This window comes from Alternaria conjuncta (genome assembly GCF_024043145.1).
Source record: "Alternaria conjuncta strain BMP 0040 chromosome Unknown scaffold_4, whole genome shotgun sequence".
Taxonomy (NCBI): Eukaryota; Fungi; Ascomycota; class Dothideomycetes; order Pleosporales; family Pleosporaceae; genus Alternaria; species Alternaria conjuncta.
The window spans coordinates 1253714-1278362 of record NW_026250093.1 but is presented as its reverse complement, the minus strand read 5'-3'; the positions used below and the strand labels follow the sequence as shown (position 1 = coordinate 1278362).

Below are 24649 nucleotides of genomic sequence, written 5' to 3'. Positions count from 1 at the left end.
ACAACGACATCAAGATGGCGGATAACAGATGCCGTTGCATCATATTCGGACCGCATCGCGTGTCAGGCGTCCAATGTGACAGCACTGCAAGGCAGACACGAGTGGCTGCCTAACGCGGCGCAGTATTCATATGACAACCCGCCTTAAGATTGCGTCCATCTCATATATTCCTTCCGTCATCCATCGCATACCTCTACCGAGAATTTTAACCATGCTCTTCTCGCCAGTGATGCGCAATGCCGTTCTCCAGGCAACCGCCATCTGCACCGTCTCGCTGCTCTACAGCCATTATGCCGAAGAAAACATATTCGCCGAAGTAACGCAAGATGAAACATTCAAGACACTTCTCAACCTCCTCACCAATGGGACATTGTCCAATGCTACCATTCCTGGTTTAACAGATCAGACTGGCCAATTAGCAATCGATGCCAAACCCACGGTCAACACCTCCGACGGTACCTCGTTCTCCCTTGCCCTCCAGCATGGCAACGAAACTAGAACTGGACTCAATGGAACCAATGGCATCAACGGGACTGCAGGTAATGAGGTACCGGAATCTTTCTATCGGCGAAGGTTGCCAAGAGAAGTGATCATTTCACTAGCGCTCGCTATACTGCAGTATTGGTGGCTCATTGGCCTTGAAAGGATCTTGCCTGCTCGACCGAGATATCGAGATGCCCCAGCGCAGCAGAAGGAGCAAATTGAGGAGAATGAAGATAGAGAGGAAGAGGTAGTGAAGAAATGGATCGCACAGGGCAGAGTACATCGAGCGTCGTTAAACTGGCGTAATACTTTTGTCAAATGGGTGCTCGATATGACAGTTGGCATGGTGTTCATATTCACCGTGGAGCATATGCTTCGGCAGCTTCTCAAGATGAAGTCACCAATGTTGATCTTCAAGGGCTTGGGCGAAGTGAGTTCTTATCTTCATTTTTCGGCATGGCATCTCACTAACGTGCCGACTAGCACCTTATCTTCAACTTCCTGGGCACATTTTTCTCCGTCACTCCGCTTGTTCGTTTACTTGCCTTCATCCTCGCTCCAGCCTACAAGCAGATAATCTTTATCGAAGGTATCCAGCTAGTCTGGACGGTCTTCGCCTTGCAATTCTTACGCATAACAGCCTCATGGGCGGTCAAAACGGAGTTTGCCCAGACCTTCATGCAGAATATGACCAAAGAGCACGAGGCAAACATGAAGTATCAACAGTATAGAACTATTCGGGACAGAGAGCTGTGAGTCTGCAGACTAGCAAAGACTATCATTCAATCGAACTTTCCACCTCTACACTACCGCCAGCTTGGCGTTATGGGAATAATCGTACTCAGTTTCGTCTGCTATGTTTCCATCAAAAACTGTCTTTCCTATCTTCCCCGACTTATCTTCATAATCCAACCACATGAGCGCTTCCTTCACCAGATCTGATGGCCCGGCAACGGTTGGCACATGCCATTGGTCCGCTCCTTGGCTCACAAAGTTTGCATGTGCACTATCCTGTGCCTGGGCGATGATGCGCGCGCAGTCGATGCGTGAGAAAGAAGCCCGAGGCGTTGCAGGAAACTTCCCTTTGGATTCAGAGGTCCTGGTCAGAGTTGACATCGATGCGCGAGGTGTGGCCGGAAGTGATTTGTCGGATGGTAGGTAAGGAAGCCGGCGGTTCATGTACCAGGCTTCCCAGCCCGTTCTCGACGGCGCTGGCGCTGCTGGCGTTCGGAAGGCTAGTTTGGAAGTACTCTTCTTTAACTTCGTTTTGGGCTTCAGGCTCGGAACTGAAGTCTTTCTGCAAGAACCTTTGGGTGCGTATGTTCGTGTCTGTGATGTCCTGGCCGCTAGTCGCTGACTCCACTTCGCAATATACTCAGCGAGCAAATTTAGGAGTTCTGCACACTTCTTGCACAGCCTCTCACCCAGTTTTGGTCTCGCTACCCGGGGGTTGGGCGTCTCCACAGGTCCTGACCTGACGTGTTCCTCATAGGCTTCATCACTCAAGACTTCAGACAAAGGCACGTCTCTGCGCCTTGTTCGCGTCGTCATACTGGATGCATTCTCTGATATGGTGTGATATTCGCCGGCTGGGAAGAACTCATGGCGATCACTTCTGAATGACAGCTCTCTAGGTACCGAATTGGTCTGCGTTGTAGATGTAGCTGCGCATGTACCGATGGAATCAGCATGATGTGAGTCTGCGGTGTCTTGCCGCAGCGCTGCAGAACTTCGCTGGAAGGGGATTGGGGGTGCCGGCCTCGGGTTGTCCAGCCAAGCTTCAGCCTTGAGTTCCAATACACTGTCGCTATCTTTGATTGACAGGGAATCACAGTTCGTAAGTGACCTCTCAAGAATTGGTTCATGTCTCGACCTTCGCATCTCTAGTAGAAAGGGATTACTAGTCTTTGATGGCGTCAGGCTGTCAGGGCTCTTATGCCGGGTATTGTATGGTGGTTTAGAGAACTCACCTGCACGAACTTCGCGGCGATCTACCTTCCTATGTTCCGTCCTTAGGAACTTTTCGGCGGTACAAACATCCCATGACTGAGGCCAGCGATCTTTTCGGAAGTTGCGGTCAACGGGTGAAGGAGGTGAAGTCGTTGTCTTTGTGGAAAGCGTGCTGGAGTTACGGAACGTGCGAGGCTGATAACCCGAGGATTGAGATTGACCAGCTAGATCTTCCCACTCGGATCGCCAGTCTTCGTTTTCCTCGCCTTCATGCTCCAGATCTCTTTCATGACCGGCACCGCCCCTCAAGCCAGAGTCTGGGTGGTCACCAGTACGGAGGGTTGTTTCATTGCTGATTCCAGGCCAGATGGTGTTCTCCGAAGATCTCCTAGCTTCTATTGGCGGCTTCGAAGCGTCGTCTTGATACGTAGATGTCGCATTGCTTCTAGCGTAGTCTTCCTCAACGAACATCGCTTGACAATAGTCGCAGTGCTCTCGATGTTCGTCCAGCTGCATAGCCCAGACTTCGCATTGAGCACCTCTTGTATACTTGTAACTTATGGAGCGCTTGTCTCTGAACTGAGGATTCAGTCGCTTAGTATGTTGCCAGTCAAAGCGGCTGATGCTGTCGTCGTGCCGTTGAACGAACTTGGCAGGGAACATGAGGCGGCCCAGCCGTATGCTCAAAGGACTTTTCGCCGTGATGATGGCCTCGTTTGGAAGCAAGCTATCAGTACTTGGTGCCAGCGTACCATAAGATTTCGGAGTGATAGGCGGGACACCTGGTGCAGCAGGCAACTTGGGATTTTGTAGCGGGAACACTCGGTTGCCGTGTGCATCATGGTTCCAGTACTCAGAATCGCTACCACCGCCACGAACGGATAACAAACATGGTTGCTTCACTTCTTTCATCTCAGAGAACCTCTCACTGTCATTTCCAGGATGTACCCGACACGTACAGAACTTAGGCGAGCTGGTCTCAAACTGGTCTTTGACTGCGTCGTTGAGCGAGTTGATCAAATCACCAATATCTTCGTAGTAGTCTTGCTCTTCTTCGCTCGATGCGGTTCTGACCGAGGTACTGGTAGACGACTTGGATGCTTTTAGATCGATATCAAGCTTCGTTAGTAGCTTCCCGAGAACGTCCACATCTTCCTCATGCACCTCCCATGTAGCTATCTTTGTTTCGCGATCCAAGTGACAATCACTCGGAACATCGCATATGCTGATAGTGACACGCTCATCGCTAATGTTCTCGGGCAACTCTATACCCATCTCTTCGCGGATCTTCATGATCTCCAAGACGCGCGCGATATATGGGTCGTTGGTGAGCGATTCTTCTCCGTCGTCAATTTCAAGGATGCGACAGATTTCGGGCAGTGTCGACCTATGAGGAAACTGGTATAGGTGCGGAGAGGCACCAGCAAAGACGATGATGGATTTTCTTGGATAGAAGTCGAAAGATTTCGCTTTGATAGTGACACACGCATGGGAAGGGTCGGAGGGAGATACTTGTAGAGTCGTGTTCTTCGCAGATGTCGCCGGTGATGACGGATCTTCGTTACCGCCTCGCATCGTTCCCAGGCCTGGCGATTCCACAGGGATTTCGTCAGTCAAAATGGCGTCTTCCTTATCATCCGTGCATACCGTACGAGATGTAGTACTCTCGACTAAAATCATCAAGCGGGTCTTGAGAACCTCCAGTTCTTCAGCGATTGCGTCCTTTTCTGCCAGGGCTGTATCCAGCCGCTCCTCCATCTCCACTTGCACGTCCATCTGCCAATGTAGATCCTGCATGAGACTGTGATTTAGCTCCTTGAAGCTCTCGAGTTCGCATTCCAGAAAGCAGTTGCGTGTTTGGAGTACATTGGCCAGAGTCATCCAAAAATCTCCACGTTGAGAGGTTGGAGGGCCCACACATAATGTCGCGGCCTCTTGCATGAGCTGCTCAAAAATACTGCTAGAATCGTTGGCTGAACGCTCGTTCGCGGTCGATCGGTCGGTTTCGTAGCCACTTCCGCCCCGGATTTGCGCGCCGGCTACTTCTCTTGTGCGATTCGTGAGAAAGAGGTTGTTGTCATTGACCATATACATATCACCTTCATCTCCGTCAAAGTTCCAGTCCCCACCCGTCAGGACATTCCAGCTTAGTCCCATGGTCTCCCACCAGCTTGCGATCGCGCTCTTGAACACCTGCTTTGACTGTATCTTGTGGAGCGCGACTTCTTGCCAGTGTCCATTTCCACAAGCCTTCTGCTTCCAGGCTTCTCGTTTTACGAACTCTTCTGTTGCTCCTGTTGGGAAATAGTAGATTGTCGCGGCGCTGTGGAAAACAAGCTCGGGTTTGTTGGTTCCGGGAATGACGAAGCCTGGAGGTAGGTATACGAGGATATAGTCGATGGTTGAATCGCCGACCCGAGTTGCGGCTCGCTGAAAGAGCAAATGTGGTGAGGCTGGAGTGAGAGTAGGGACGTGGCTGGTATCAGCATGCTCGCGACTACCATTTTGATCAACCTCCTCTCCACTTCCACCACGCAGACTTGGTTGATCCTCTTTCTCCTCTTGGCGGTCTCTCGATCGAGAAACACTGTCCCGGTGCGCGGTCTCCATAAGCGCACGCACCTGCTCTTTCAAGAGCTCAACCTGCTGTCGCAATTCCCGGATGATTTCTTTGTCGCGACCACTACTCTGGCTTCCATTCATACCCTCCTGTTGCGACGAAGCGTCCATCTTATCCCAATTCGTGTACCCACCATAATCATACACGAACTCTTCGTCTTCGTCTCTCCCACCCATTCCACCTCTTAACATTGCATCCATATCTCCACCATCAAGCCCATCTCCACGCTCGCCGCACGTACAGTATGGCCCGTCGTCGTCGTCGTCATCATCATCATCATCATCATCGTCGTAATACTCCTCTTGCGCTTCGTAGATAGTACTGAGCATATCCGCCAAGATCATCTCCTGTCTATGTAACATCTCAACTAGCAGGTCGTGCCATTGGTCTTGAGCATCGCATCGGCTTGTCAAGGCTCTCATTCCAGCCTCAGTTCTTTCCATACGATCCTGGAGTCGGAGTATAGCCATTTCCGTTTCGATCTGTCGCAACGTATCTGGACAAGTTTGCTGTGAACGTCTTCCTTCCGGGCTGGGCGCATTACTGCGCTCGAAGTGGCGTGACGAACCAGAAGCGTTCGTCTCAGTCATCGACTCGTGCGGAAGTCTGATCTCAGCTCGATGCTGACCAACAGGTGCCCGACCGCTCCTTGCACGATTTGCATTCCCTTCATTGTGGCCTCCCCGCCACAACCTCGCCATGCCTTCCCAGTCCCCCTCGAAGTAGGCTCCAGACGACTCATTGCCGTCCGTCACGCCAGCAGCATCCAAGACTGCTTGCAGAATGGCATCTAGACCCTGTAACTCCTCATGTAGATGTCCAAGACGGCTTTCTATTTCCGTTATCACCTCGCGCTGGGCACTGTCTCGGCCGTCCAGACAGTCCTTCAGCGTCGTGTTATTATCTCGCAACATCGCGTTCTCCTCTCTTAATAACCTGATCTCTTGATCGGCCAAGCCGAGTTCTCCTTCGAGTACCTCTATCTGGGAAAAAGCGAGGGCAAGATCGTGGCTTAGGTTTCTGATTTCCGTTTCGACAACATGTGGATGAGCAGTAGAGTGCGCTTGGTGGCCTGTAGCGATATGATGTTCGCGATCGTTATCGCTGGGCGTGTACCGGAGTCGGTGATGATGGTTTGCACCTGCTGTTCTCGATGATCGCGGCATCTTCGTATAAAAGCTGTTCAGCAATATTCGTATCCTGTTCCTCAGAGAGGTAAGGGAACCTTGTCGGGTGCAGAAGGGCCTAGCTATAGCAGATGATGATAAGTGCAAGCTGATATAGTAATTGTCAAGAAACTAAAATCGATGTCTTGACAACAGAAGGGTACAAGGACAAATTGCGGAAACGGCGTACTTTATGCAAAGGAAAAGAGTAGGAGACGTGACACTTGATTCAAGGAAGGAATTCTGCGTGAAGTTGCGCGGTATGCGTGAAGCGACTCACAGTATTGAAGCGTCGTCGCCGTAACAGAAAAGCTAAATTTGATGCTCGTGTACTAAAAGAAGAGGCGAAGGTGAATGCGCTCAGCACACAGCACGCGCACAGATTATCATACCACTCTACACGTAGGTTCCAACAGCTAACAAGGGGTATACAACAGCTGCGAATGTCTAATGACGTGGATGAAAGGCGCAAACAGCATTGCGAACGCATGAGAAGATGATACATTCGCCACGTTGTACCTACAAAACAATGTCTATGAAGCTTGACAACAGAGCCGCGAAGGGCTTAAACCATATCTGGGTATACCGTGCATGATGCCCTTGTAGTAATGCGCCGTACAGAAGAAGAAGAAGTGAAGCGCCAAAAGTCCAAAACGAAACCTAAACTGAACTCCACCTGGCCTTCAGCCGTACAAGGACCGATAATCGCTAATGAACTGAACACGTTGAACCTCAGGCCGTGAAAAAGGAATCATGACTCTAGAAAGATTACAAGATTGTAAAGGGGAGTCGTAGCACCGTGAAGTCGGTACCACCACGTGTTGAATGCCAAGCTCCATGTCGCAGAATAGCCGGGCGCCATCATGTCGCTGTGCCGAACGCCCAATGTAAAACACTTTTAGTTACCAACCCGTTCGGAAACACGACCGCGCTCAATCTGCTCCACGCGACCTTTGGAGTCGGTGCGCTTCATGCGAGATCGAGCCAACGCAGCTGCGGCTTCCTCGTGTTCCCTAGCCAAACGTCTGAGGGCGATTTTGGCTTCTTCAAGAGGTATGCTGTCGCTGCGCTTGGGACTGCTCTGTCTTGAAGGGCGTTGGCTAGTCGGGTTTGACGTAGGAGTCGGAGGCTGGTAGCGGAAGCTGTTGGCCCTTGTGCTAGCAACGCTGAAGCCGTTCTTGGTGCTACCAGGACGGCTAGTGCGATACTCAGTGCTTACTGACTCTTGGCTGCGGTTGTCGGCATCGCGAGCGGGAGAGTTCTTTCGGGACCGAACGTAGTTGGGATCGTCGCGCTTGATCATGTGACGGAATTGCTGTGTTTGCTGATCGAAGACCCAACGTTGATAGCCCGCGGCGCCATTTGCGTTCCCAGGAATGAAGGTGTCGTGTTCGTCCCAGCACTTGACCCAAGCCACGTCGTCGACCCGGAAGAAGCCGGCTTGTACTTCTTTGCCTTTGTCGTTCTTGATCATGACAGTCTTCTTGCGCTTGTTGAACTCGGGCTCTAGGAAATAACGACCAATGGCATGGGAGTATTTCAGGGGAACAGGACGGTCCAGGGGAACGTACACTCTACCAGTTGATGACTTGATGTATGAACTGGGGTGGCCTTCTGGCTTGGAATCGTCCTTGAGAGTTGCGATCAGAAACCAGCCTCGTCCGGGGATACTCTCGTACTGGCCGGGTACTGGGCTGGTCCACTCTTCAACGACCTTGGATGACTGCTCTGCCTTGTTCGACTTGAACCACTTGTGGGGCGCAAAGGCCTTTTGAGTGGCTATGAAGAGGTTGGGCGCCATGTCGATGGTTTTCGAATAACGTTTGATAAAATTCTTCTGGTCACTGTCGGTGATGTCCTCCGGGGACAGTCGGCAGTGGTGGTGGGTCTGAGATTCCGGGGGTGGCAAGTACTCCGGAAAGTTCTTGAAGCAGAGTCTGCCGTCGGGTAAAGCACGTGGTCGTGATCGTCAGTGGCAACGTTGGATGCTGCGAGGTTCCGCTTGAACAGAGGCGAGTTGGTAGACGAGGTATGGAAATCCGGTACTTCAGAAGTGTGTTGTGAAAGTGACTAGCCGAAGACCGCCGGTCACTGCGTGCAGGTGCACGACTGTGTCGCTATGAGGAGCGAGGCAAGCCTTCGACGAGCGTGGTTCACTGAGTGCGCGTGAAAGGAGGAATCTCGAAACAAAGACGCTGGGGTGTCGAAATATTTAAAAGACGGGAGCTAATTTAGTGCTGGGTCTGAAAATCTTTCCCAGGCTGACGGAAGGAAATTGGGATGCGCTTCGACCTACCGTGGGTACAAGTGTGGACCATGTACCGGGGAGCAATAGTCAGACATCTAAGGCCAATGCCAACGTGAGCACCGAGTCCTCGCACGTCGCCCCCGAGCGTATCGGACCCTCAGTAAAACGGGCCTCATCAGAAATTCGTCATGACACACTGCCTCAATCAGCTCTTCTCAGCGGTACACGTTCCCGGTTCTTTCCTGTCGCGCGCCCACGGATCCGCTGATTGTCGTGGTGGCATGCCAGGCTCCGCATTCGTGCCTCCCTCGCAGCAACCCACATGCGTTGATAGAGTGCCGCCCCGGGCCAATCACCTGGGGTGCCAGCCACTCGTGGACAGATAATGCCAGATAACGCGACGCAGCCAGGTCGATTGTCCAGCAGTCGCCTGGGAGTGTGAAATTGCAAGGGCAGGCACAGACTGAGGGCAGCTTCAGAGCGGTGTGATGCTGGGTTGAGGTGTGCGGATGCGAAAGGGACTGAGTGGACCGACAGGCGTTGCTAGATCGTGCGCGGAACTTCCGTAAGCGCAGCCGGTAGCGAGGCGCTCAACATGTCCGCCGTCGATGGAACCAGGAACCATGACAAAACAACGGACTCGGAGCCCCGGGTCGCCTGAAGCAACAAAGAGCTCTCTTCTAAGCAGCTTGCATGTTTCGACAATCTGATGCGTGCGTCAAAGCAGAGTAAGCGCCAGCCTGCGCAATTCAACCTTCCTCAGATCGCCTTCCCCGTACTTGCAACATTCGCTCCGATTCTCCAACGTCGTGAAACATTCCATCTCCACACCCATGCCAGACAAGCAAATAGACAGCCAAAACCCTGCCTACAACGCCCTGTGCCACGCGACAAATACCGGCCTTCCTTTGAGCCCACGCGGCGCCTCACTTGCTCCTACGCGGCTGCACCCAGCGTACGTGCGACGGCGCCAAGAAGCAACCATGGCTCTTGCGCTGCCCCTTTGTGACTCGTACGGCTGGTCATACGGCTTTACTATCAGACTCCTTATCAATGTGCGTCGAGTTCACTCATCAATCTGATGGCGGTGAGTAGGTTGAGGAGTGGACATGGCTTGCGGCTGCGTATCTTCCGAGCAGGCGACGCGCTGAGTTGGTGTGCGCATGCGGAAACGTGCCCGTCAGCGATGTTGATGCTTAGGCAGCTCAAGCAATTGACCAAAATAACCGGTAGTATTTCATCCAACAGGCATCTGCATAGTGCTAGCATGCAGGTTCGATGCTGCTTGTCGATGGCATGAATGCGAAGTCGACGTCAAGGTATACTGGTCGCCGGTAAAAGGCTTCTGCGATAAAAGTCTAGCTGAATATTGCAACCCACTCAACAACATGGATGCAGTACCATTAGCTGAAAGAAGTACAGCTCGCAAGACTGAGCAACAAGCGGCGCGGCATATTTTACCGCAAGCTTTAGTCGTGATCTCGATAGCCATGACCTGATCTGTGGCATGTGAAGAAGATCAGCCTGATTGATGCGCATTCGATGCTTGGCGCAGAGTACATGCAGCATCCAAGGCACTCTACGGACGATACCGCAACACATACGTTTGTTCTGCGCGGCCGGCAGTTTGGGTTGCGAAATCAAAGCGGCTCTGCAGTTAGTCTAAGATCAAAAAGCATCGCATCATACGTCATCGAGGAGATCCTGATTTGGCTCGTTTTTTCATTGCATTCCTACTGCTCCTGTCCCTTGATATCTTTGGTCATTCCGCAGTAACATGTCGCAATGCTTTTTGAAGTGCATGCCTCTCCCCATACCGTATCGAAGGGTACCGTGAGCCGAAGAGGATGAAAAGCCTTCCCATTGAGATCGTAACTAATCAGAGAGACGCCTTGTATGCCCCGCCCCAAAGTGAAAATCCGCACCCATCTACGACTCGGTCTTGACGCGGGCCTTGCCGTTGGTAACCTTGACACCGATCTGCTTCGCCCTGGCGATGATTTCGATGCGCTTTCGTGCTGATACAGCGTGGGCGATCCTGCAGGATTCATTAGTATGTTGGATGGTGGAACGGAAGCTGGCGAACGTACTCTGCGGCGAAGGTCTGGTTGTGCATGAGGAGGAGGTCAACATCGGAGACTGCATCCGTTAGCGGGATCCTGGGGTGGTGTCGAACTCGATGGGTAGCATACCGTTGTTGACGACGAAAGCCTTGTGGCCGCTGGGCATCATGTGGCGGGTCTTCCTGTTGGAGCCGTATCCGATCTGTGAGGCGTTCCGTCAGCCCTGGTCCATCAAGCATTCCGTGTCCGCTCAGTGTCCTCTCGGTGACAAGATTCTTCCTCCGTCCGGGTAGTTCGTAGTCCGTACCTTGGGCATAGCAGCCTGGCCCTTGAACCGCCTGCGGACGCGGTTGTCGATACCCTTAGGCTTGCGCCATGAGGGGTCGACGCCTGTCCAGTGTCAGATGCCAATTCCTTCACTTCCAGCTCCGGTGTCTCTTACACATAAAGCGGTCCGACTGGTGGCGGTTGAAGCGCTTGCGGTCTGTAAACGGATACGTCAGTCGCGAGTTTTCGAGGTCATGGAGGCAGATTCGGCGTACGCTTCTTGACGATCGGGACATGCTTCTTAGCGGCGACCATCTGGAATATCGTCAGTACAGTAACAGCAGTCCGCCTCGGTATACGCACTTTGACTGCTGTGTGGTTAGTTGTCGATGTGGTGTCGTCAAAAGTTGGCGTTGATGGATTTTGCGAAGGCGCCGCAGCTCAGTGGACACGCTAGTGGCACCTCGCTTACGCTGGCCCTAGCCACACCAAGAGCGCAGCGACCACCACCAACCTTCCTCGCCGAACAACAACGGACGCGACAAACAATGCCCAGGTGGTCATGTACAGTGGCCGCGGCAGCAATGCAAATATTTTCAAACCCAACTCAACGACCTGCGCGCATCTTATACTTAGCAGCATATTGTTTCTTTGCATGCTCTGCGCTGCTGTCGACGGTCACTTGTTCCACTGTGTAATCACCCAGCACAAGCGAAACAAAATAGATGGCGCACGGTGATGTATCATGCTGAGCTAGTCTATTTACTAGAAGATGCTCAAAGTGCTGTAAATCTGGCCATGGTATGGAATGCTCCCGTGAATCTCGTAACATGCATCAAGTAAACCCGCCTTCTGATGAGCAAAACGCCGGCAGCTGCCATAGCAGCAAAGCATATCCTCTACCATAACTCCCCGCTAGTTTCATAGACCGTCTTGACCCAGATCAATAGTAGTCTTCGTCCATCGGTTGCTCCCCGGTGTCACCCCGCTTCTCCTTCTTGACGAACTCGACAAAGTCGTCAATGACAGACGGCCATGAAGACTCCTCGTTCCAGAAGCCCATAGTCTCATCTTCCAGCGAGAGTTGCGCGAACTTGAGTGTCTCGTTCCACATGTCCTTGTTGACGCTCTTCTTCCAAGACGTATTGAGGAATTCAGTCCACCAAGTAAGCCACGGAGTGTTGGGACTTGACCACTGAACAGCAGACAAGGGCGAACTGAAGAGCAACTCCCAGTACACGGTGGCCATCTCGAGTGGAACAGCCCTCTGGTCCGCAGTCTTGGCGATGGTGAATGTGTACTTGTAAACCCGGGTGAAAACGTCTTTGTTGCCCGAGAGCTCGCTCTTGAGGTTCTTAAGATACGCCTTCTGCCTGTCGATGGTATCGCAGCTGCATTTGGGTTAGTTTCTAAACGACCTCGAAGACAATCTGGAAAATGTTGGCACTTACTGGCGCTCCAACCAACCCTTGACGAAGCCATCGCGGCTCATCTCGCCCATGGTAGGAGCCTGGACGATTTCAAGAGCCGCCAACGCATCGAGACCCTCGGCATCGACGCCAGTATCATCGAAATACCGCATCGTGCCCTCTACTCCGACGATGTCTTTGTCTGGTGCACTAGCCTCTTGGTACCGATCGAACAGCTTGTTGAGATTGGTCTTCATCGCAGATGTGGCTTGGGAATTGCCGCTGTTGTTGCTGGTGGTGTAGTAACTGCGTGACTTGTCAGTCTTTGTCAATGTATTTAATGAGTTGCCAGTTGGCAATTAAATACGAAAAGCTCGTGGTTAGTGACTTGGAATCCAGGCACATCGTAAAGGTACACTCGATACTGATAATTCTTCAGTGTTATGGGAGGATTGAGCTGCACAGACATATTCGCAGTCATGAACATAGCCACTGTGTCGATGGGCGACGACGTGGCATCGCTCAGCACGGGCAATTCCTCAGCCCCTGTCACCAAACTCATTCTTTCGACGATGACGTTGCAGAATCTGGCCCTGTCAACAGGTCCCAGGCGATGAAAGAATTCCAGGCGCGTCATCTTCCATTTGTCGAAAAGGTAATCCGAGAACGTTTTGTGGTGGATCAATGGGAGAAGGCCGAAGAACTTGGCGAGATCACTCCGACCTCCAGGTGGGAGTGATTGGAGAAAGATGTTGTAGTGTACGCCTACGGTTATGGGCAAATGCAAATAGGCCTGTTGCATCCTCGGGCACATTTGGGGTATCCCCAGGGACTCGTACCGACGAGTCTCTTGTTGGTGGGAGTGCACATATGAAGCATAGTCCATGGGACCCATGCATTTCAAGTAATGGCTTCTGATAGTCCAGGTCCCATCTTGTTTCGGAGTGCCTGAAACTTGGGGGCTGCGTCTTCCTGAGATGTCATGCTCGCTGTAGTCGTTGCTGTGGCTCCCAGTGCCAACGTCGATGCCAGAACCACCGCGCAACGACACAGTCGGTTCTGATCCTAGGTGATGATCAGAGACGGAAGTGCGGAGTGGAGGCACAGTAGTGGTGTGCAAGAGCTCCAGTAAGTCCTCAAGTGTAGTCTGCGGCAAGGATGTAGTTGGAAGGGGGGCTGTGATACTGCGCGGATGTTGTAGAATGACCGAGTCTGTTCCCAGACTGCTGTATCGAACATGACGGGCTAGTGCGAATTGACTTTCGGGTGCGTTGGTAACGTTGGTAAGACTGAGACTGCTGTGTAGCACGCGGCTTAGATGTTCCGCTTGGACTCGATGTTGCTCCGTTTGTAAACAGTCCAGACCCTCCACCAGGTGTGGTACGGAACGCGGTTGGAAAGCTCCCTTGACTGTGTAGGTCTCGATACTGGACGCGGTGGAATCGGAGGAAGTAGCGGTGTTGCCAGAAGAGAGGCGTTCGTCGTCGACGGTGTTGATTGTGCTGACTGCGTGTACTTGAGCGGGTTGGATATCCCTCAGATGAGAAGTTCGACTTGAAAGGCTCATAGATCGAGAGCTAGAGCATGAGCTGATGGAACTGATGCGTTCTCGTCTATTACGCCCGGCTAGCTGCCTGGCCCTATCCTGTGAGGACCCGAACATGACGAGCTATGGAGATAGCGCACGACTGAGCTGACTTGGCGAGTGGATGTGGCGTGTGTTTGGACGACTGCACCGAGGAGGCTTGTCAAGGGCTTTGTTGTGGGTGAGGAAATGCCGCAGGAGAAAGCGTGCTATTGTGCCAGCGTTTCGGAGGAGACGAAGTAAGACCGCTTTGGACTGCAGGAGCAGGAGCTTTACAATGGCGTTGTGTTCTTGGAAGTCACAGCTGCATGTGCCCGCAGACCGCAGCTGCTTTGAACTCGATCTGTCACCATGACTTGCAGCTTCTTGCGCGACCCGAGCCCTCCTGCTTCTTTGTCTGTGACATGGTACTACCACAGTCCCAAGAGATATCGCGTTGCCCCTTCCCAGATGTGTATCCGCTTCGTCCTGTGTCTAGGTGCTGGTCGGTTGGTTGGTGGGTCGGTCGGTCGAGACGTCGATTCGTCTGGATGGCGCGGTGCGCCCATAGATATAACAAGCATGCAACAAATGTGTACTGTATATATGAAAAACAAAGGAAAAGCTGTACTTACGCGTTCACGGCGTTCTGTGCATCCCAGCCATGGCTTTTGAGTGCCCTGACCGCGGTGGACTTGTCAAGTTGAGTAAAGCTGATGAACTGCTGGATTGCAGCTTTCTGCTGAGCAGTGTATACTGTAGGCATATTGTATTAGCGCCTTGTATCGAACTCCAGCTATTGATTGCGAGCTCGATGTGAGGAAGCGGCGGGTTGGAGGGGTGGAGGGCGCAAGTCGATGCGCAGAATTTGGTGATAGGGAATGGGTGCAGTGTTGAGAGACAAAGAATCGCGCAAAGTGAATTCACAGATTGGGTGCGCGTCTTGGTCGCCGAACCGTGGTGGACAATCGACAGAGTTGGCGATACTTGGGCGAGCTGTGACGCACCGACGAGGCAGCAATTGTAGGGCCGACCCCGCCGAGTCGACTCAACCCTTGCTCGTGCACCCAAGCCCCGGAATTAAGGCCGCGGCAAGCTAGCCTTGCATCTTTCGAGCTTCCAAGGTTGACATGCATCGCCGCCAAACCAATGACGGATAATCTTGAATGAAATGAGGAAACTGTCGACTTACCTTCGGGGGCTGCCTTTGCTCCTTTTTTGGGAGCCTTTGTCTTCTTTTCTGGACGGTCCATAGCGGCGGCGTTGTCTGTGTTTTTGCGCTTGGGCGGCATGGAGGATGCGGAGTCGTCTTCTTGGGTACCGTCGAGGGAGTCGCGTGGACGTTGAGGCGATTCAGCGTGGTGTTGAGGACTGTGACTTGGGATGCTGGGGACAGGCGAACTTTGCTCTGGTCGACAAGGAAGCTCGTGCGTCTCCTTAATACCTGTGCGCTTGCTGCTACAGCAAAGAAACCGACGGAGCAGGTCGCAAAAGACCATCACCAGTCCGCTTGCTCTCACTGGTAGATATTGCTGACGTGCGCGGGTAGCTAGTGCCTTCCTAATACAGGCGCGGGCAAAATGCTCGCAGTGAATGTGCAATGCAGAAAATCTATGGTGACCTTTGGTTAAGGTGCGGGTCCAACCAAGTTCAGGAGTGCATGCGCAAAGGAGGCGCGACGAAGTGACATGGAGCAACATCGGTTTGTCGACCTACTAGTCGCGTCGCAAAAGTGACGCGGCATCATGTGTTCGCCGTCTGCCTAGGGCAAACATGCACTTCTCAACGGTAACTATGCACCTACCATCCCAACTTCCGCGATCAGATCCGGTACCAATTGTGCGATGTGTCCAAGGAAAATGCTGATCACGCACTAGAGGATAGTAGAAGACAATATAGTAGAAGCCTACATCGCCTTAAAACTTGTTCCTGTTGAGGTTCATACTAAAGTAGACCGACTGCAGCGCACCAGCTTAGTCTCTTCTTTAATTATCTCTTAGTATACAGCCAGTGTTTGCGACTGCCTCCTACATGATCATCACGAACACCACACGCTGAGCTGCACCTGATAGTAATGGTTTCATGCCCATTGCCACGGGGGAACGCCAGACACATCTCTGATGCTCAATTCCAGGGTATACCTATGACAAACATCCAACGCCTATATCTTCACAATGTCAACACGCGTCCGTTCCCAGAGCTTGTGCGCGACTGCAACCCCTTTCTCCCTTTCTGCGTCACTGACGACAGCTGGTTGTATTATGACGCGGGCATATGTCCCTGCCGCGCGCCGTTTGGCTAAAGTGCCAGGGTTGACGACCAGTACAGACTCCACGACCTGGTCAGGGTTAGTATATCGTTCTCTAGTGGGCGAGCCATCTTAGCATACCTTGACTGTGCCTTGAAGCACGCTGGGAGTTATGAGTATGTCAGGCCGTACATTCAGCATTTCGCCCAATTTGAGATAGCTCGTGTCGAGCATGGTGCCCAACGGAAGAAATGGGCTGGGTAACTGTTCCTCCTCCAGCTCTTCACCCTCTTTCCGCTCACTGTTCCGTGCCTCATTCTTCATGACCTTCTCCTCAACTGGCGCGGGCATGAATTGCTGCTTTTCTCTTCCAGTTGGCGGGAAAATGGGCAAGAAACTCCGCTGCTCAAGGACGTTTCGAGCGCACCGTTCATAGATATTCGTACTTCGTGCCTTGCCGCCTGCCAGCTCTTCCCTACGTAGCATATCCAAGATATCGATTGACGACATGCCCACTGTCATTTCATTCATGCTGACAGTCATCGGGTTGGTCACACATTGAACCATCTTTCCTGCAGCGCCCAGGCTAAGCTCTTTTTTGATGAACTTATCCTGCGGAAACGCAGCATGGTGGTGATGCGCATCTCGTAAGCTGGGGACCAGAAGAACATTACATGTTGGTACGCGTTTGTTGAAGCTTTGGATGGCGCTCGAGACGTGGTGTCTGAACAGATCAGTCATGGTAGCCTGATCTGGGCTTACATTTGGCGGAGCATCAAAGTCTCCTGACCGAATTTGAGGATGTTCTGCGTCGAGGAACGGGCCCACTAGGATGATAGAGTCCGCGTATGCTTCAGCAGCATTGTCAAGGAAGGTGAGTAATGGGGCAAAGTCGAGATTCTGGTCGGTTGTGTAAGGTCCGGACGCAATCATGATGGTGAGAGGTCGGACATTCTCGGGATCGGAATCGGGCGTGTCGAGATATCTCGCGTTGATGGCATCCAATTCTTCGGGTCTTGTAGCAGGTGGATTCAGCAGTGGAAGTGATAGGACTTCCGACACTACGAATGAGTCACCCGAAGCGTTGGTACCACGCAGAGCAACAATTTGGCCGGGAAAGAAGTCATACGACGATAGCCCTTCTATGTTCAGCGGTACACGTCGGCCTGAGCCATGTCTTCGCGAGCCTTCAAGGACAAGTGATGCCGTGTTGAGTTTGCCTTCGCTTGTGTCGCTTGCAATTCTTCCGACTGCAATGATCTCGCTCGGTGACGGGTAATTGGGGTTGCCGAAGGCGCTTTCGTCCAGACCCGTTGTGTCCCTGAGTAGGTCACGGAACTCGTCAATCCTATCATCCAAGACTTCAGACGCTTCAGAGAGCTTCATGGCCATGGTGCGGTATGAGAACTTGGACATGTCCGTATTCGCCTTGAGTTTAATGCGAGGTTCTTTCGGTTCTTCTGACGGCGGCTCCGGGATGGCAATTTCGCTTTGCATGAGTTGTTCGGTGATGTCGTTTGCGTTCGTACGGGAAGCGAAGTCAAAGACACTGAGTGGGCGTTAGAGCATGTCTGCGGTGTGCACCCAGTATACATACGGACCACCTGGGGCTTCAGCCTTCGGTGTCATAAATCCTCCGGGCGAACTCATCTCGTGAGCCTTGGTGGCCTTGCCTCCCGGTGTCTGGAAGTTGGCTTTGCGCTTTACTGTACTGCCATTGGCGCCGTTCGTTGTGCTTTGACGTGGGGTACCTGGCACGAGTCCTTCTAGTCTGCGTCCAGTCAATGACAATTTCCTAGATGTCTTTCCGCTGTTTAAACATACATATCATACATGTCCCCACCCTTTGCTCGTGGTGTTGGCTGGCCCCGCTTGACTTCGTTTCTCTGCTGGGCCTTCCCTCTGCTCTCGCGCTCCAATGCATCTTGTATCGTCTTTTTGAAGTCTCGTGCCGTCTTGACGTCCATCTTGCTCTCTTCTCCGCCCATCTTCATGTTGTATGCCTGCCATTTGAAATCCAGCTCCTCGGGCGAGATGGAATAGAGCCGTGACATGGACTGCAGTTCAGCGAGGACATCGGCGGGGAATTGGTCATCCTTGGTGTCGCAGTAGCGCTCGAAGCGCTCGGTGAGTTCGGTCGTAAGGTCGTCCATATTGTGTGTGACTGTGAGTATTGTGGGTGATGGCCGGGAGAGCACTTTGCGCGTGCGAACTCCGAAGACGCGTCGCGCGTGTCGGTGGGGCTAGCATGGAGGCGGCCTAGGGCGATCGACGTGCATGCAGGGACCGCCATGCTTCCCAAAAAGTTGCCCAAAGCTGACACCATCGCCAACACGGCAACAAGGACTTCACCCAAGATACTTGAACAAGAACAGTAGACGAGATCAACTTGGGCTGATCAACTACACCCTGAACATAATGTCTGCAATTGGCCCCTTTGCGGAGCCTGCACCCGGCTGCAAGCCCGCCGCTGCCCCTGCCTTGACCGCCGAGCAGCAAACCAAATACGACGAGCTTCTCGCCGATGTCCGCACATGGGAAACACTGCCCACCACCTCTGCAAAGACTGCCGAAACCTCACCAATCAGCGACGATGAGCGCATGTGGCTCACTCGCGAATGCCTCCTCCGATACCTGCGTGCCACCAAGTGGAACCTTCCCCAAGCGATACAGCGCCTGCGCTCGACGCTGGTATGGCGTCGTGAGTACGGCACCGACCGCTTCACTGCCGAGTACATCTCAGAGGAGAACGAAACCGGCAAGCAGGTCTTGCTTGGTTTCGACAACGAGGGAAGGCCGTGTCTGTACCTGCTGCCGCAGAACCAGAACACTAAGGAGACACCCAAGCGGGTAGAGCACTTGGTCTACATGCTGGAGCGCACCATAGACTTGCACCCGCCTGGCCAGGAGAGTCTGGCACTGTTGATCGACTTCAGGAACACGGGAGCTGGTGGCACCCCTAGCATGGGCATCGCCAAGCAGGTCCTTGACATCTTGCAGAACCACTACCCCGAGCGACTTGGTAGGGCATTGCTCACACACCGTAAGGACCACTTCAATGCCCCACGTATGCACTACTGACATTACGAATAGTCCCATGGTATGTCAATGCCTTCCTCAAGCTCATCAACCCCTTTATCGACCCCGTCACCAAGTCCAAGATCAAGTCGAACGAGCCCCTGCCCAACCACGTGCCCACATCACAGCTCATGAAAGTCTCTGGCGGTGAAGTCGACTTCAAGTACGACCATTCCGTCTACTGGCCTGCGCTTGAGAAGATCTCCACGGAGCGGAGACAACAGAGGAAAGAGCGATGGGAGAAGGCTGGCAAGATCATAGGAGAGAGCGAGATCTACCTGTGGGGAGGAGACGAGCCTAGTCTTGGAAATGCGACGGCAGAGAAGACTGCGGGCGAGGCTGCAGTGCCCGCAGCAGCCGAGAATACCACTACCGCGTCCAACGGGGGAACAGAGCTTGTTGAGGGTGTTGAGAAGCTGGACATCAAAGAAGGCGAGCCGGTCAAGGCTGCTGCCTGAACGGTTGTTAATATTCTAGACTGACATTTTCCCTATGAGCACTGTATATAATAGACCAATCGACCTCATCCGACAGGGCAACAGATGGTTGCCCGTACCGAGAGCGTTTCCCTGCCAAGTGAAGCACATGCGTCTGGGAATCTCACATTTGACTCACAAAGGGGCGGCAACAAGTGCAAGCAGATGTGACGGAGCCCTAAGGCGACACGTCGATGGCGTAGTGTCAGACGCACGTGCGCGCAACCTTGCACTAAAAGTGCTCGGACATACAACGCGTCTCCCATCACCGTCCCCGCCTCAACTGTACCGATCGCGCCGCGCACTTCCACCACCACCTCGACCATCATCAACGAGCCAATCGCGCGCAAAAAACATGAGCGCGACCGAATCACCCTCGGGGACTGATCAAGTCGCATCGTCGGCCGCGCGACGCAAATCCGGACGCGTATCCAAGCGACCAGCCAGATTCGCGCCCGGCGCAAGTCCAACCGGCAGCACGAAGCGCAAGCGCGGCGATGACAACGACAGCGGAGTCGACGCGACAGAGCCGCCGTCTGACGACGAGTCTGAGGAAAGCAGCGAAGACGAGCCAGATGAGGAAGAACTGAAAGAGCGCAGGCGCAGGAACAAGGCCAAGGCCTCTGCGCGCAAACCCGCATCCAAGAAGGCAAAGACGAACGGCGAGAGTGTCAGTCTTGCGATTCGGCCCGCCAGTAATGCGACCAAGAAACCGGCTACCAAGCGGCCGCGAAAGGCGCCTGTGCGCAAGAGCGCGCTGCCCGATGAGACTGAAGGCTTATACGGTACGTGTGCGGGTACGCCGGGAACACACACAAGCTAACATGCGGCAGCCGATGTGTTTGCCAGCGGAGACCGACTCGAGGATGTCGCTGCACGATGGGTCGCCCGCTTCAACGAGCATGAAGCAAAAGCTGTGGCTGAGATTGTCAACCTGGTGCTGCAAGCTTCAGGCTGCGATCTGCGGATAAATGAAGACGACATAGCAGATCCAGACAATGCGCCAAACCGCGTAGCCGAGATTCAAGAAGAATTCCAGCAGGTAGGCTGCGGTACTTCGCACACGACTCTTCACTTGTTAACACATCGCAGTACGAAGTCACAGAGTACCCACTAATCGCCAAGGCCAAAGACGGCGGAGGCAATGCTTTCAGGAACGCGCTACAGGGCTTTTTCATCACTCTCATACAAACCGCTGCGCAGTCAGGCCTTCTGTATGAGAGCGCAGAGCTTATCGAGAATATTTCGGTGTGGCTGGGCGCCATGTCCTCGACCGGCAACCGTCCTTTCCGTCACACAAGCACGGTTGCTTCGTTAGCCATCACGACTGCACTAGCCCAAGTTGCCGCCGATCTCGTCGAGAACACAGCAAAGCGCGTTCGTCAAAGCGAGGCGGAAGCCAAGAAGTCTAGAGTCAACAAAGCACGTGTCTCCGCGGCGGACCACGAGATAGAAGAGTACAACCAGAAGCTAGAGTTCGTGGGAGGGCAGCTGGATGATTGGTTCGCCGCAGTCTATGTCCATCGTTATCGCGACGTGGATCCTAAGATTAGAGTCGACAGCGTGGTAGCGCTGGCAGACTGGATCATCGCATACCCCGACAAGTTCTTCGATGGCACGAAACTCCGCTACTTGGGCTGGGTTCTCTCAGATCCAAATCCATCGACACGCATAGAGGTTCTCCACCAGCTCGCGCGGCTCTTCAAAGATGAGAGTAAATTGGCTGGACTGAAGACCTTCACGGAACGCTTTCGACCACGTATCGTCGAGATGGCCACGCACGACGCCGAGGTCAATGTGCGTGCTGCAGCCGTGGACTTGCTCGACATTCTTCGCGAGGCAGGCTTCCTAGAGCCTGATGACATCGATTCCGTCGGTAAACTCATCTTCGATTCCGATGCAAAGGTCCGCAAGGCTGTGGTAGGCTTCTTCGCTGAGAACGTCAACGCCGCATATGAGGCCACCGTAGAAGACATGGGAGGCGAAGAAGCTCTCAATGAAGCCTTGGCGCCAGCCGACGAGGAGGAGGAAGAATACCACAACCCCCGACTGGAATGGCTGAAATTGAAATGCCTCGTCGATCAGCTGCTCTCATACGACGAAGACGAGGTTGAGCTTCCTTCACAGATCCAACGCATGTCTCCTGGCACAGAATTGGAGCTGATTGCCAACGGAATTGAGACCCGCTGCTCGCTCGCGGCTCAAGCGCTGTACGACGTTGTTCCTGAAATCCGATCATGGGAGGTTGTAGCTGGCTATCTCCTCTACGACCATTCTCAGACTGCGCAAGACGAGAGCGAAGATCCCGAAATCATGCTTCGCCAAACATGTCGGCTCGAAGAGAAGCATGAGACTGTTCTCCTGGACATTTTGAGTGCTGCGGTCCGTATCCGGCTACAGCGCTTCGCAGACATGCAGAAGGATAAGAAGAAAACCAAGACGCAACGCGAGAGCGATAAAGAAGAGCAGTCAGACATGGCTCGACGACTCTCCTTGCTCATTCCTCAGCTTCTGAAGAAGTTTGGCGCTATACCCGAAACTGCAGCATTGTGTCTTCAGCTGGAGCGTGAGCTGAACCTCGACGTATTCGAGGAATTACGGCAGAATGCAGCTCTCATAACACTGCTTGACGACATCAACAAACAGTTCCTCACTCATCACAACGAGCGCGTCCTTGGAGAAGCTATCAAGTCTATACTTCATGCCCAAGAGAGCGAAGAGTTACGAGAAACCGTGGATCTTAAGGTGCAAGCGCTTTGGGATGACCTGATCAACACGTTCGACGCGCTTCGACGAGACAAGGATTTGTCCGTGCGAGGTAATCTTGATGAGAATGTTCTTCGTGGGCTATCAAATGTCGTACTGAAGATGTCGCAACTAGCAGTCGTCTCGAACGCTACTCTGCTTGAACAGATTGTTACTCCTGCAAAGTCGAAAGGCAAGGGGAAGAAGGCCGCCCTGAATACGCCACCTGTCGACTCAGTATTGCAGATAATCGAGCGCGGAGTACTGGTCGAAGAGGCAGACGGAGAAGTTGAGGAGGCAGACGACACTCTTGTCAGTCATGCAATCTACTTAATGTTCGGATACTTCATGTGGAAGTGCAAGGCTTGCACTATTCATGTCGAAGAAGGTACCAGCATGCCTGAAGACGAACTCATGGCCTTGGTCGAGCGAAGAGATAATTGCGTCACATCACTGATGAAAATTATGGAGGGTCGAAAAGGCACATCCGAAGTACGACTAAACGCGACAAACCTTTTCCTAGACATCCACACCATGTTTTGCAACCTTAGGGTCAAGAAGGAAAGGATGGTGAAGACGCCCAAGAAGACGCAGGGTCGCGGTTCACATGCAGCCAACGACGACTGGGAAGCTCTCTGTCGCGACATCGATGGTAACACTACGAAACTCATTCTCCAGATCCTTACGGCCTGGGAGAACTATCTGGCTAAGCTCACCCACAAGCGCTTAGAAGAGCCAGACATCGACGACGAGCCTATCGATCCGGACGACGAGCCTGAGAGTGACGAAGAAGACGCTGCGGACGAGCATGGTGTATCCGAAAAGAAAGTGCGCGCTCTTCTGGTAGACGATCAGTTTTGCCGGTTCGGCGCGCGCATTGTACATGCAATACATGCCGGGGCCCTCGACAGCGATGGTTCAGGCGCAGTGCGCAAGCGTCTCGAGCGTAACAGATTGAAGCTCACACCAAACTTTAGAGAGGTTGTGAATCATCTCGATGCCTCCAAACAGCGCAAAGTCACTAAGAAGATATCAAAGACGGCGAAGCCGAATGCCACATCGGCTAAGAGCGCAGAAGTAGTTGAGCTAGATAGCGACGAAGAAGAAGAGCAGGAGCACGAACAGGAGGTCCCTGGTGACGGGATTGAGGATGAAGAGATGGCTGATGGCGATGCCGAGCAGACTAACGGTGTGGAGCTAATTGTGAATGGCGAGGAGGATGCCGAACTTAATGGTGACGACGAGAGCATTCTCGGCGATTGAGTATGAATGTGGGTCTACGATTGTTTACTTCGTCTCTTCAAGTTCGTTCTCTACGCACATTTACGGCAAAGCACGTTCAGAGGCATGTCCTCTGATGTTTCTTACCGATTTGTTGCTGTATATCACGGCTGCAGCATGGCGCTCCGGCGTTACCATGATACCTAGGTAGGTCGTCCAGCCAATACTACAACGGTTATGGCGCTTCCTCTGTACGTAGTTCCAAGGGACGATTTCATTTCGCTTTGACACGATGAAATAGTTTAGAACAATGATCTTCATCTTGCAAACTTGTGATGGCACGATAGCCATTGACTGCCTGACTGCCTGGCTGAAGTTTTGACGAGCCGCTTCATGCTCCAGTGGCCACTGCGCACTCGCAAGTCCTAGGGATGCATGTCAGTGCTTCCAGCCCCAGGCCACGTGAATGGCGCGCATAACCTTAGCTTCCATGGTTAAGCGACGCCGGGAGTCTGGAACATCACCACCTCCCGTCCACGATCACCTCTGGTCCGGTGAGTCCGCAGAATGCGATGTCGCCTCCACGAAACCCTACTGATCCGAATGCGCATTTGATATTTCTCGTGAGCGTCCGTAATGGGGGTAGCGCCAATACGAGCGCTCCGCCCCTGCCTCCGCACATGCAGTGCCAAGCCAGACATCGTCGAGGAAGACCCAGCTGAGTAGCTCTGGATCAGCCACGCTTTTACTTTATCGCTTCTCTCTTCCCGTTTCGTGTCGCGCAAGTCGGGGTTTTCGCACTTCTTCTCTCGCGTCTTGTCAGATCTGCAGGCTGTGAAGCTTAACAGACACCAAAATAGTCCATGATGCAGATCAGACACTGCAAGCCTCATTCTTGGCACGACAAGCTCGTAGCTGAAGACTTTGCCAGCGCATGCGGTCAGCAGCTTCTTGACTTAGTGTTCATGTTACTTTGGGCGCTTTGCTCACGCTTCGCACCACCTCTGATGTCTTCGCGCGTACAACTGATCCGACGAACCTAGGAAGTTCCAGAATTACGCCTGTAGCTGTGGTACAGGAAAACACGACCACCGTCAAGAGATGCGGCAAT

The 24649-nt window shown here is 53.0% G+C and overlaps 9 protein-coding genes across 9 annotated transcripts; 3 read left to right on the top strand and 6 right to left on the bottom strand.

The window, feature by feature from the left end:
- Window positions 1-211: 211 nt before the first annotated feature.
- Window positions 212-1239, top strand: J4E85_003270 (uncharacterized protein; the record flags this gene model as incomplete). The annotated part of the gene is made up of 2 exons (XM_051467539.1): window positions 212-913; window positions 967-1239. The coding sequence occupies 2 exons, from the start codon at window positions 212-214 to the stop codon at window positions 1237-1239; spliced, it is 975 nt and encodes a 324-aa protein (XP_051328698.1).
- Window positions 1240-1573: 334 nt separating this feature from the next.
- J4E85_003269 (uncharacterized protein) lies at window positions 1574-5523 on the bottom strand (the record flags this gene model as incomplete). The annotated part of the gene is made up of 2 exons (XM_051467538.1): window positions 1574-1836; window positions 2454-5523. 2 exons carry the CDS (start codon window positions 5521-5523, stop codon window positions 1574-1576), a joined length of 3333 nt encoding a protein of 1110 aa, XP_051328697.1.
- A 1594-nt stretch (window positions 5524-7117) lies between these two features.
- Window positions 7118-8020, bottom strand: J4E85_003268 (uncharacterized protein; the record flags this gene model as incomplete). Its single annotated transcript, XM_051467537.1, has 1 exon — window positions 7118-8020. The coding sequence occupies one exon, from the start codon at window positions 8018-8020 to the stop codon at window positions 7118-7120; it is 903 nt and encodes a 300-aa protein (XP_051328696.1).
- A 2376-nt stretch (window positions 8021-10396) lies between these two features.
- On the bottom strand, window positions 10397-11112 carry CRP63 (60S ribosomal protein L32; the record flags this gene model as incomplete). Its single annotated transcript, XM_051467536.1, has 6 exons — window positions 10397-10505; window positions 10558-10606; window positions 10660-10732; window positions 10838-10920; window positions 10973-11014; window positions 11073-11112. The coding sequence occupies 6 exons, from the start codon at window positions 11110-11112 to the stop codon at window positions 10397-10399; spliced, it is 396 nt and encodes a 131-aa protein (XP_051328695.1).
- A 628-nt stretch (window positions 11113-11740) lies between these two features.
- J4E85_003266 (uncharacterized protein) lies at window positions 11741-12693 on the bottom strand (the record flags this gene model as incomplete). The annotated part of the gene is made up of 3 exons (XM_051467535.1): window positions 11741-12188; window positions 12249-12512; window positions 12674-12693. The coding sequence occupies 3 exons, from the start codon at window positions 12691-12693 to the stop codon at window positions 11741-11743; spliced, it is 732 nt and encodes a 243-aa protein (XP_051328694.1).
- Window positions 12694-14401: 1708 nt separating this feature from the next.
- J4E85_003265 (uncharacterized protein) lies at window positions 14402-15062 on the bottom strand (the record flags this gene model as incomplete). The annotated part of the gene is made up of 2 exons (XM_051467534.1): window positions 14402-14526; window positions 14963-15062. 2 exons carry the CDS (start codon window positions 15060-15062, stop codon window positions 14402-14404), a joined length of 225 nt encoding a protein of 74 aa, XP_051328693.1.
- Window positions 15063-15931: 869 nt separating this feature from the next.
- On the bottom strand, window positions 15932-18171 carry J4E85_003264 (uncharacterized protein; the record flags this gene model as incomplete). The annotated part of the gene is made up of 4 exons (XM_051467533.1): window positions 15932-16108; window positions 16160-17567; window positions 17616-17789; window positions 17843-18171. 4 exons carry the CDS (start codon window positions 18169-18171, stop codon window positions 15932-15934), a joined length of 2088 nt encoding a protein of 695 aa, XP_051328692.1.
- A 265-nt stretch (window positions 18172-18436) lies between these two features.
- On the top strand, window positions 18437-19554 carry J4E85_003263 (uncharacterized protein; the record flags this gene model as incomplete). The annotated part of the gene is made up of 2 exons (XM_051467532.1): window positions 18437-19061; window positions 19112-19554. 2 exons carry the CDS (start codon window positions 18437-18439, stop codon window positions 19552-19554), a joined length of 1068 nt encoding a protein of 355 aa, XP_051328691.1.
- A 373-nt stretch (window positions 19555-19927) lies between these two features.
- Window positions 19928-23580, top strand: J4E85_003262 (uncharacterized protein; the record flags this gene model as incomplete). Its single annotated transcript, XM_051467531.1, has 3 exons — window positions 19928-20357; window positions 20406-20614; window positions 20665-23580. The coding sequence occupies 3 exons, from the start codon at window positions 19928-19930 to the stop codon at window positions 23578-23580; spliced, it is 3555 nt and encodes a 1184-aa protein (XP_051328690.1).
- Window positions 23581-24649: the final 1069 nt, after the last annotated feature.